The sequence below is a fragment of the Clupea harengus genome, chromosome 19 (assembly GCF_900700415.2).
Source record: "Clupea harengus chromosome 19, Ch_v2.0.2, whole genome shotgun sequence".
NCBI lineage: Eukaryota > Metazoa > Chordata > Actinopteri > Clupeiformes > Clupeidae > Clupea > Clupea harengus.
In genome coordinates, this window is record NC_045170.1 from 19,671,034 (window position 1) to 19,683,533 (window position 12,500).

The 12,500-nt window shown below is 45.7% G+C and overlaps 2 protein-coding genes across 5 annotated transcripts in view; one reads left to right on the top strand and one right to left on the bottom strand.

Annotated features, from left to right (window-relative positions):
- Positions 1 to 10,050, bottom strand: part of snx13 (sorting nexin 13) — a 30,872-nt gene extending 20,822 nt beyond the window's left edge. For 2 of the 3 annotated variants that reach the window (XM_031586500.2, XM_031586499.2), the window contains exons 1-2: positions 9,836 to 10,050; positions 205 to 317 (exon numbers count right to left, since the gene is read on the bottom strand). In XM_031586500.2, the coding sequence (XP_031442360.1) occupies positions 205 to 317; positions 9,836 to 9,949 (227 nt within the window). In that variant the 5' untranslated portion in view covers positions 9,950 to 10,050. Of the gene's footprint in view, positions 1 to 204; positions 318 to 8,900; positions 9,288 to 9,835 lie in introns of those variants that run through there. The other variant, XM_031586501.2, reaches the window with a different exon arrangement.
- A 162-nt stretch (positions 10,051 to 10,212) lies between these two features.
- LOC105903720 (histone deacetylase 9-B) overlaps positions 10,213 to 12,500 on the top strand; it is a 42,062-nt gene continuing 39,774 nt past the window's right edge. Inside the window, exons 1-2 of one of the 2 annotated variants that reach the window (XM_031586507.2) lie at positions 10,213 to 10,589; positions 11,989 to 12,131. In XM_031586507.2, the coding sequence (XP_031442367.1) occupies positions 12,110 to 12,131 (22 nt within the window). In that variant the 5' untranslated portion in view covers positions 10,213 to 10,589; positions 11,989 to 12,109. The other variant, XM_012831503.3, reaches the window with a different exon arrangement.

A 12,500-nucleotide genomic window follows, 5' to 3' on the forward strand; every position in this document is an offset into this window, starting at 1 on the left:
TGTGTGTGTGTGTGTGTGTGTGTGTGTGTGTGTGTGTGTGTGTGTGTGTGTCTGAAAATGTGTATGAGACTGTGTGTGCATTTGTCTGAAAGAGTGTTTATGTGAGACTCTTGCTCTGTGTGTGCGTGCGCGTATATATATGTGTGAAGGAGTGTCTGACACTGTGTGTGTGTGTGTGTGTGTGTGTGTGTGTGTCCCACTTACCCGCCAACGAAGCAGACTATGTAAAACGCCAGATAAAAGATTGCAAAGGGTCCGAATGTGATGAGGAAGAGCACGACTCCGAGACCCCCCCATCCCCAGACGGACAGACTGGCCTGAAAGAGACCACACACACACACACACACACACACACACACACACACACACACACACACACACACACACACACACACACACACACACACACACACACACACACACACAAACACACAAACACACAAACACGGGTTAACGGCGGTGCAGTGTCCTGTGAAACCTTGTGGCCCACTTGTGAGTCAGCGGGTGAGAGCCAACAATGTGAGGACGCAGATTCCAGATTAAACTGATGACACAAACACTCCCTGTCCCTGATGCCAAGATTGACGACAGGGGAGACAAACACTCTGTGCCGCGCGGCCGCTGCCAACCTTGAACAAGACACAGATTAAAGGATAGGGTGTGTGTGTGTTTGTGTGAGAGAGAGAGAGAGGAAAAAAAAAAAAACAGGGGCTGAGGTCAGCATTAACCCCCCTCTCAGAAAGCGTGGAATGTGTGTGTGCGCGCGTGTGTGTGCGTGCGCGTGTGTGTGCGTGCGCGTGTGCGTGTGTGTATGTGCGCATGTGTGTGTCTTGAGTATGATTATTTGGCCCAGTGAGAATGTGTGTGTTGATCCCAGGTCAGAGAGAGGTAACGATAGTTCATCAGCGTGTGTGAGTGAGAGCGAGACAGAGAGACAGAGAGAGAGAGAGAGAGAGAGAGAGAGAGAGATGAGGCACCAAAGAGAAGGAAGGGAAGACAGACAGGAAGACAGAGACAGGAATAGACACAGCAAGAGAAAGAGGTACAAAAGGTGTGAGACAGAGAGGGTGAGCATAAGCTAATTGATAAGAATTTATGTATGCATAAGATAGAGATAGACAGGGGGAGAGAGGGTGTATGGTAGAGGAGAGATTGAGAGAGAGCTGAGAGAGAGAAAGAGAGCTGAGGGAGAGAGAGAGAGAGAGCTGAGAGAGAGAGAGCGAGCAAGCGAGCGAGCGAGCGAGCGAGCGAGCACATTTAAAAAAGGCCCAGGAGCGATGTCTGGAGGAGAGCATGCATTTCCCATCCACCCGTTTCCTGTTATTGTCACAGCAGGAAGAGAGGGGAACTGGGCCGCTTGACTTTTACCAGCACTGAACAAACCACACACACACACACACACACACACACACACACACACACACACACACACACACACACACACACACACACACACACACACACACACACACACACACACACACACACACACACAACCAGTTTATCCACATCACACACAACTACTTCACCACATTACACACCAACCACACACACACAGGGCCAGATGTCACCTACACCAGAGACAGAGAATATGGACAATGATATAGCAGATTTATCTAGCTTAACTAACCTAAATAAAACTAGCCTATTTTTATATCAGTGGCCCACCTTCTCAAAGCCAACACATCATCAGGATCATCTTGAAACGGTCTCTTTTGAAACCTATGCTTTCAAGACAGAGGTCACTAGTCTGTGTGACTCTATTCACCACACCTCTCAGAGATAAAATACACAGGTTGACTTTTCACTCAGCATAGATAAGAGTCACTCTATCGACAGAGAGGCTGTATACAGACTCCACTCTGCTGCCAGTTAGACTGGGAACCCAAACACACGCCTTGATTAGAAAGGATCAGCAAAACTGATTTCATATTTGGGCTGAATAAATCTGTCGTTGTCTCTGAGACACCATCTCTAGGCAGTGCTGACAGGGTGAATCCAACTCTCCGGAGATGTGTCTAGAGAGTGTGTGTGTGTGTACAGAGTGTGTGTGTACAGAGTGTGTGTGTGTGTGTGTGTGTGTGTGTAGAGTGTGTGTAGAGTGTGTGTGTGTGTGTAGAGTGTGTCTATGTGTGTAGAGTGTGTCTATGTGTGTTTGTCTGTCTGTGTTTCTATGGTGGGGGGACTTGGCCCAGAGTAGGAAACTAGGGCGTTTTGGGGAGACAGCCATGTGATGTCCTAAAATCAACTCCTTTCAAAGGGGAAATCGGGACATCTTCACAGCCACGACTCCTCCCAAGCCCTTTGAGAGAGTTCACTGAGAACACTAAGGGACTATTCTCACTTATGGGAGTGGTGAACCGGGTCAAAGAGACGCATATTCCATACGCACAGATCATAAAGTATTCACAGCATGTCATAAATAAAATAAGAGTGAGGCTTAAACATGGGTGAGGTGGAAATCTAGCTTACAGCAGATTTCAATGGCAAGAGCTAGCCTACTTCTCACTTTGCTGTTCAATCCAAACTATTCTCAATGGTTTAAAAGTAGGCTGAACGTTTTTTCAAAGGTGCGTTAAGTTCACTCAGAGTACAAGACAACAAAAAACTAAAAACCAGAGCATGCAGACGCCGAATCGCTAGTTCTGTGGCTAAGCTTTGGCCCACCTGGGATGGGCTAACACACTACATTGTTTGCAGTTGACCATAAACTGCTGAACCGGTTGAGTGAAGAGAGATAGAGAGAGCAAAAAAAACAAAACTAACTAGACTGAGCAGTGACTCTATGGGCAAAGCCCTACTAGTGCATTCTGGGACAAAAAAAAACAAAAAACACCCAACATTCTAGAGGCCGGCCTCTTTCATAACAAGTTCCACACAATGAAGGGCTATTACTGGGGGGCAGGAAGGCAAACACTGTTAGTGTCATCTTCTGCTGTGTAGGCGTGCGAGTGAAAAGGCCCTGCTCCCGCCTGGAGCCACACCCTAAAACACTGTCCGTCATGCAGATCCAGGCACGACTAAAAGGACATATTAGCCTGGCTGCCCACGTAACATAGCAGCTTTATTTTGGTCATGGTTATCTTTCCAAGGCCGGCACTCTCCAGCGCCTATTTGCATTGCCTATTTGCATTCGGTCATTTCACAGATGCTTTCCAGTGTGCGGGTTAATGTACGAGCTTACGGTTTCCAGCGGTGCTTACACTGCATGGAAAACAAGGCCATGACCTTGGCACTGTAAGGCGCCACGTTCCCAGGTAAGAGTACAAACACACAGACACACAAGGACACACACAAGGACACACACGCTTGACACATCACAGAAGCCATTCTTCCTCATCCTCTTCTCCTCCGCTCCCGCTAGGGCTCTAAATATTTACACAAGTCCAAAGGACAGAGAAAGAAGCCTCGGCACTGCCGCCAAGATGGCCTTCTCTGGTGTAATCACAGCGCGCTGTTTACAGGCTTTGGACTTGAATAGAAAATCAGATTCCATCTCCTGGACAGGTCAGTGCTGAGGGAGAGAAGACAGAGGGCCTTTCCCACTACCACGCCGTCACGGAGTGTTAGTCTGTCTGTAGTCACACTCACGGCCGCAAAGGGCACTCTTAATGGGGTAGGGTGCGATACAGCGGCAGACTTTAAGATGCCCTCGATGGAAAAAGGAAACTGACATCAGAGTCGTTTTCAATGGCTGTAATGGAATAATGGTTTTGCAAATTAAAAAAATCTGTCTCGTAACTTTTGTGAGGCTTTGGCTGAAGATAACCTGTGCCAAATTTGGAGAATATAAAAATTTGTGGGCCCTGAAACGTTTTAAATGTTTTTGATTCAATCCAATATGGCAGCCACCCAAATTTGGTCGACGTGATGGGTTGTCCTGTTTTTGGGTATCTCCCAAGATGCCACCACACAACACCCACTTTTTCCGGATACCTTTTGATGTTTTGGTCTTATAAAACACATGCATCAAACAGTTGCTGGGATATAACATCACTTCATGTTTGCCAGCTTTGCCGTTGATTTCGATTGGATGTAACAGGCAAATCTAAAATCAATCTAGTAACTGTTGTGAGGCTTGCTCTGAAGATCATCTGTAGCAAATCTGGTGAAAATCTGAAGGCCCAGGTGAAAGGCCAAGAGTGTGTGACATGTCCAGTGCACGGCAAACACACAAAGACAGACAGAGGGTGCCCCTGGAGGAATGAGGAAGCTGGAGGAGGTGGGGGACAGGGTTGGGGTGACAGGAAATCCCACCTTCTACCACCCCATCGCGATGTTTGGATGAGGTCAACCTGAGGTCACCTCTATGAGGGGTAGTTGCACCTCCAGGAAGAGCTTCTGATACCGCATATGTGGGCAGATAGATGGGGGAGATAGATGGGGGAGATAGATGGGGGAGATAGAGAGAACTCCTGGATTACCACACACTTTCTTCTTCATAGTGCAAAAAAAAAAAAGTGGAAGAGGGGGGGGAGACGAAGAAAAAGGAGAATAAAGGGAAAGCCTGCCAGAGGAGTGACTCATAGACTCATCTTCTGGAGAGAGGCAGACCGTGGGTGTTTCTCTCTCTCTCCGTTCGGCTTCCCGGCGAGCTTCTCCTGTGGCGCGATCGCAAGCTCATCTCCCACTTCAATCGACGGCCCCTGTCAGTGCCTGAGCGCAAAGAAATTTGCTTGTTCTCAGTTTGGTCTTTCCCTTTGCCTGCCTCTAGCAAGGCTAAAGATGCAAGGAAGTGAACAACGGCATAAGAAACACCCCCAGGACAGGAAAACACTAAAATACTGTAGAATAAACAACTACAAGTCCAGTACTGTGGCTCATAAGAGTGAGATGGTGAACAAAAACTAACGTCACTGAAAACAAAATGATGGAGGACAGAACAGCCACAGGTCCACAGAATTCAAGTCCAGAGTCCAATGTCACCCCAAGCCATACTAATAAAGAGCAGACACTGATATGGTTTTCCTGCCATGGATCAATGCTGACCATAACGCACACAAACACACATTAAACATGAGAACAGCGCCATAGCAACTCCAACTCAGAAAAGAAGTCGGAATATGTGCTCCGAGGAATTAGAGCACATCCATGATAAATTGAGAATTTTCTTCTCTGACATTAAAGTTAATGCGCTTAAGTTAGTTCTCTGTCTACTAGCAAGTAAAGTCAAATCCGATTGTGGTAAGGTTTGGGACTGCAGACAAGACAGCATGACACATGGCGTTTTCAGTGATGCGAGCTCACTCAAAGTGCAACCCTAGGGGACAGCATGAGAGTGAGTGAGGTCTGATACACTTGATCGATGTGTCTGGAGGACCAGCGCATCAATAGCGCACACTCTCAGACACATAACTCATCCTCCATCCATCACGAAGCATCCTCCGAAAGCAAGGCCTTGTCATCTGTGACGGTGCATTTTGGGAGCTCGAGAACGACAACACCCAGCAAACAGTTTATGACCCCCGATGTCCAGGTGCTGATGATACTCACCCATTATGTTAAGGGGAATATAGCTCTGATTGAATGGGATTTCACCAAAAAAAAGAAAAACGGCACCCAGGCCAGTCTTGAAAGCACCACTGGATGAAACTTCCAGGCTCAGTCAGATGACCTTGTCCTCACATCAACCTTGCCATGAGTGTTTTGCTCAGTCGCTCCAGGAAAATCAAACTATATCCGTATCAAAACTTTCCATTTAATCAAAGAGCAAATGGTAACTGTAGGTATATCCGAATCACGACTGTGTGTGTGTGTGTGTGTGTGTGTGTGTGCGTGTGTATGAGCGTGTGTGTGTGCGCATGTGTGATCGCGAGAGAAAGATCTGGTATGTGCTGGTTGTGTTAGTGCAAGCATGAGTGAGGTGTGTAATTATGTAGGCTATGTATAGTTATGCTCAGAGCGTACATTGGAAACACAATAATAAAGCACTACATCTCGATATAAACCACACACACAAGTGAACCTCTTGGCTCTCCACAGGATGCAGCCAGTAAAAACAGATGGCCATAAGTACCCATTCTTTTTATGGCCTGCATATCCCACAATCACACCACTTCCACACTGTAACACATTCGTGTATTTGGAGCCCTATGGTCAATGGAGACCAATGGGGACATGGACTGCTCAGACAGGCAGAGCCGGTTCCGTTCCAAAGTCAGCCTCTATCTCGGCTGGTTAGGCCTATTACTCCCGAGCCGTTGGTCACGTTCCATGACCTTCAGTAATCTGAGAGGAGACTTGCGTTATCTGTCCAGCTTACTTATCAACCTCCGGTCTAAACGTGGCTCTGTGGAAAAACCCACCAGGCATGTATACCTGGACACAAGCAAGATTTCAGGGAGTGGTGTGTACGTTCAGAGACATAACATGTTTTTTTTTCTCCCCAGATAAAGAATATGCACAGAGTAGAAAACTATCTTCACTCCCCATGGATTTAGCTTGTTTAATAAATGATAGAGATATTCTCCTTATTCAGGGCCAGGGTTTACCTTCACAGGACAATGCAGTGAAAGTATCGTACACTGAGAGAACAAGGAGAGAGTTGTCATTTGAAACGCCGTCTCATTGTATCGGTTACACAGGTCTTAGCACTGCTAAGAGGGCCTTGGGTTAGCTTAGCGGTTGAGCCGGTGTAAAAACACTTGCAGGGCATTGAGGTGATCCCCCTCAATGGTGATCCCCACATGTGTTAGCCTGGAGCAGCCATTCACCAACCCCATCCCCTTCCTCATGAAGCCACCTCTAGTTAATGCCCTACGGGGACAGGGTTGGGAAGGGTAGGGTGCTTTGAGCTGGAAGTTGTGAGCTTGACGGAGATTGACATGCCTGTCTTTGGTGGCAACAGTGCTTTCAGTTCCTCTGACCGGAGAAGTCTTCCTGGCCACAGCACACGTGATTGCCTGCCTGTGGGCCTTCTGCTGTCCTTAAAGTCTGCTAGTCATCGTCCCCAGTTGCGGGGCTATTTCTGGAGGCTCTGAGCTGTGCTGAGGACAGGCATCTCTCCCTAAAGGGTTAAAGGTGGACCGCGTAAGCCAAATCTCGTCTATGGCTTCTCAGCGCCCTCAGTCTTGTAAAGATGCAAGCAACTGGAATAGCACTGGCGGGTTCCTATTGTAAAACAATGACCCACAGACAGCCGACCTGATCCACCCTGTTATTAGTCCCGAAATTACAGGTTCAGAAGACAAAACACTGTCACCCTTGTTGTGCGTCACCTATCTGGACATACCAGTTTGAACAACCTGAACCAGTATACTGATGTGCTAACTCAGTCTAGCTTAGTATTGTCCCAGTGGCGGCACATACTCCAAATACCAGTGCCAGACCATTTCCAGCCCCAGGATGCGAGGCGAGTGAGGTTGAAATGCATCAAGTGGCACGCATCTCTGCACATGTTATCTGCACACGTCAATGAAGAATTGAAAAATGACAAGTGACACGGCAAATTCTTCGCTTCCTCGTTCCACAATGGACACAAAACCAGCAGGCCCTTCTGCACAGTTCCACTGAACCCTACAGGAAAGTCAGGGCACTCTGGTCACCGACTCATAGCTTCTTCCTCTGACGCATGTCTGATAAGCAAGGCTGCCTGGTAGCTTCGTCCAAGCTTTGATTAAGATCCACTAATGAGCTTTGGATGTGCATGGCACACACTTATTCTACGCCTTTTATAACTGCAACCCTAAATACAGATCTACCTAAATCCACCCTTCAGATAACTCCCTTTACGTGCAGGTGGGCACTAAAAGCTCAATTTACTGGGCAAATCTTAATGCATTTTCTCAAATAAACGTGCACAGTTGCAGTGATCCCCTTTCAACTGACAAATGTGAACATTTATGTCTAGAGGTAGGCCACAATGAATATGAGTTATGAAGGTGTGTCCACACTCGTTTAGACTAAAACTTTGTATGGTGTTAGTCTTGTACAATTACAAGGCTATAGGTGGCAACATCAAGCCTACTCTATGAAGACTTTAGGCCCAATTTAACAGAAAGAGTCTGTCTCTAATTTAACAGAGTAGTAAAAGCAAACAAGAGCGGAGAAGTGGAGGAATGTGAAGAGCGCTTCTGTAAAATCCAGCTACCACTATGTGAAAACCGGCCATTCAGCCCAGAAAGAGAACCGGTGACAGCTGCGCGTGGAAAACTGAGTGATGTTTGCTCACCGGCCAAGTGCATCCGTGCAATGAACCGCCACACATACCTAGCTGACAGGTCTTACGTTACACACGAAATGGTAGGAGTTCAGCAGAGGCTAACAATGACATATTCAATAGCAAGTTAACACAGGCTGCAATACGACTCGGTGTTTTGGATGTGCGCATCTGCTTAAATTAATCATTGTGGCCAAGTATAACAACTAAGCCAATCCGGGTGGCTCGTGTATTCGGAGAAAATTACTGTTTCGCAAACAGCTCCAGTGTACATGAAGGGACGGTGTAAAATAAAACGCCACGTAGATAATTGTCGACCTGGGGCAAGACGAAGAGTTCAACCCATTTATCACCAAATCAAACACTAGCCAGCCAACACCTATGAGTAGCAAGTTGCGCTCATCTCGTCTAACACTGTAAAAGCACAATTTGTGGCTCAATCAACACGTTAATAATCAAACCAAGAAGGCTAATTTAGGATGTTGTTGCATTTGAAGGTAACAGCATAAGCTCATCGAATTAGCAGTGTAATCCCAGACTGAGCAACCAAATGCCTCTTCAAAACATAGCCTGTCTGGGCTCTGTCCTGTGTTTACCTGTTAGGTTGGTAGCTAGCTAAGCTAGCTAGCATTAGCCCATAGCGAACACTGTCTTAGCTGACTAGCTAGCTAGCTAGTTGTACTGTCACTACACAACGGAAAACAAACTCAACATATAGCAGTCAATGACACAGCAGACTTACCTCTGCAAACATTATTTAAAACGTTGCGGCACTAGTTCTTCAGGCTAACCCCACCACATTTTATCACACGTTACGTCGCTATTTTCTCGTTTAAAAACTGATAGGTTTCCAGAGTCCGTATACTCTCCGGATAGTCGCCATATTGCTAGATTTACATCCCCTACTCTGACAGTCTCCAATGATTGGACCATTGGCTATGACGCAAGGGACATACCCGTGACTAGGGGCGTTTTTTTACTCAACAAGCGTTCAGCGCATTCAACACTGATTGACCCAAATTAAGAATTGAGATGGTTAAAGATGATATTTTGTGTTACAGAAAACAGTAGTTGATACATTCTTTATAGCGGCAACATAGTGGTCACGCTAATAGACGTATAAGGTAGATTACAACAAATAAGGGCATTGTATATGTTTTTCTAGAATAACATTTGTATTTCTTTAGCAACCAAAAGAACACTGTTTTCCGAAATGCCATAACCATGTTCCTCATAAAACAATGCAAACATTATTTTTATTTTTATCTTTTTAACAGTATGCATCTCAGTCCTTTAATCAAGTGGAATATTCACTGTAAACCCACATTTGTATCTATTCAATCATGGTAAGGCTGTGCTTTTTTGTCATAAGTTATTAATAAGAAATGGTTGGCTACAATTGTAGAGGCTTCCATAAGCCTCTTCAATATTGTAGCCTGCAACAATCATGCCCAAAACACTTCTGCACAGACTCGCCTATGTTCTTTACAGAAGGGTGGTTTACTTCCTCTTATGGCAGAAACTTAACTTGTCTTATCTCAGCATCTAACACTGAAGTCATGTGGTGACCCTGTTGTTTGCCGAAAGGAGAAAAAACAAATTGGCATTGCAGTACATGGACAGGAAGGCTATAATCCCGTCTCTATGCAAGGCCAGTCAAGGACAGAAAAGGCCTACCTGTCTCCAGCTGGATAAACACCCAACCGGGTCAGTCAGAGAGCCGTGGTGCAGACTCACATGATCCCAGTCGTTCAATAGTCCACGGTTGCCTGCTGTCACTAGGTTCCCCATTTGATCAGCAGAGCTGTATTATCATCCAAATTGCCCTCTCATATTTCTTCCGTGCATCACAGCCACTCCGGGTGTGTATCTGATAAGCACCCTATGCCGAGAGCAGGACTCTTGTGGATCTGATTCATCCCTCTCGGCTCAACACCCAGCTGACAGTCAGTAGGTCTAGTTTGGATAGTTTATGCAGCGTTTGTATGATCACAAGACAGAGTGAACTCTGAGCCTTTTCCCTCTTGACTTATAAACCTCAATTGCCGTTATGGTTAGTGCACATATATCACCTGTGGCGCTATTGTTATGTTTCATGTTGCGTTGAGGAGAACCTTTAATATACGCCAGTGAGACCCTCCTTCATATGAGCCTTTTACTGGGCAATTTTGTTCCTGCTTAAATTTGCTGTCGTGTATGTATAGGCTACGTGATTGAATGAAAAAGTCACACTGACTGATGGACAAGTGTTGTTTCCCCCGTGCAGAACACTAGTAGGCAATTTAAATTTGAGAGAGCGTTTTTTATGAAGCATATTTCAATGTGTGGAGAAAATGCGATAAGCATTTGTGGACAGCTGCAAATAAAACTCACTCATAAAAATAAAAAAGCTCAATTGATCTAAGACAGGTTAATCTTCAGCCTGACTGAGGTATGTAAACCACCGCGATTGTGTTTATTGTGTAAACGATATTATTATGAATCCTGTCCATTGTGTTGCTATTTTTAGTAAGTACTTGTGTCGCCAGAGGCAGCGGTAGCATTTAACATTCGCTGCAGTTTGTCTGAAAGCTCGTCGGTCTCCTCTCCCTCTAAAGATGAGATGAAGATGTCTGTGTGATTTGAATTACGTGTGGATTTACTACAGTGATGTATTTAACTACATAAGGTGTAATAACTCACCGCGAATCCCGGAAAGGGTAAGTTTAACATTGCTATTTTCGTGTACAATGTCCACGCAAACACGGATCCTGATAGAATCCATTTTTAACCGATACACATTGTTTGGTAACGCTTTGATAAACTATCAACAATGCGCGACCATGTATAGCCTACATCTCTTGTTAGTTCGTTGTCCACGGATAATTGTTCAGGAAACGTTATAGGAGCACTGTGAATTCAGTTTCCTCTGTCCATACTGTCAGAAGAAGACCGAGCAAATCTTTGCCATTTGTTTATCAAAGGTAATTGTTGGAAGTATACACATATCATTTTCCTTGATTGGTGCCATTCTATGACATAAGATACAGCATTCTTTGCTTTGCCTGTAATGCAAAATATTCGGAAAAAATTAAAACATTTCAATTCATTTGTGCTTGTAGCTTGCATTATGTTAGGAATAAGTTGCTCTGGAGCATACCCACTAAATGACAATAATGTATTCGGTTCAAAGTAGATCAAGTTAGGATTCTGAAAATATTTGTGTCGTTTGATACATATTGAGCTGTTCGCGCATGCATGGTAACAGGTTAGTATCATGCATCGTCTCCTCGCCGTCCTTCCTCCACTGGGAAAACATCGCTGCGCTAAAAATAGAACTGATACCATCTACTGAACACATACACGACCTCTGCGCGAAACGTGAGCGATGCATCAATTGAGGTTGAAGCTACGGACTCCATTCCAAAACAGTTCATCATCATGCAATGTAAATGTCGCCTTCGTGACTGTACATATCTGAATGTTTAAGGAGGGAAAATCTATTGGACGTTTTGTACACAGTGGACGGACATACATACACACGCACACGCACCCACGGTTCTCCGTGGATAGGTGTTATGATCAGAACTATGTCAGTCTTATTGCTTCTATAGGTGTCACCCTATAGGTTTCAGTGTGCATTTGGAGTGAGTGTAAGGGTGTGTATGAGTTGGGAGGGAATCATAGGTTGGTGTACATGTATGCAAGTGTGTTCATCTATGAACAATCAGTTATACATGCTTAAAGTGCATCTACTCTTTGCTTCATAGGGCACCGTCATGTTGGCAGATAAAGGTTCTTGTGCATATGTGTGTGTGTCTGTCTGTTTATACACATATATCCATCTGCAGGTGAGTGTGTGCGTTTACTCTGCGATAAATCCATGCGGTTGGAGCCCCCCACTCCTCACTGGCAGGGAGAAGACTTCACCACACTCCATCTCCTCACTGGGGCCACCTCCACCCGACAACCATGACCTCACCTGAGCCTACAGGTAACCCTTTGGACGCCACCCGCCTCTTCCTCTGCATTTATGCGCCCACCCCACCCACCCACCCACTGCTGTACAAAACCCGCTACCGCTGCTCTTTTCATTTCTCAACCGTTCTCTTTAGCTGAGGGAAGAGCTGTTTTGAGGTCAGCAGGTTGTTTTTTTGTGACAGTGGGTGTATTATATTTAGATCCCTGGTCTCTTCCCGGGGATGTCTGAGAGGGCTCTGGATGTGTTCTTGGCAGGCCGAGGCAAGCAGATGGATGCCCACGCCAACAGGGCACTCGCTGGGCCTTCTTTTGTTGCTTTAGTCCTCAGGTCTTCCAGCTCCTCCAGCCCAGCCTGCCACTCAGGGGAGCATGAGGCACAGTG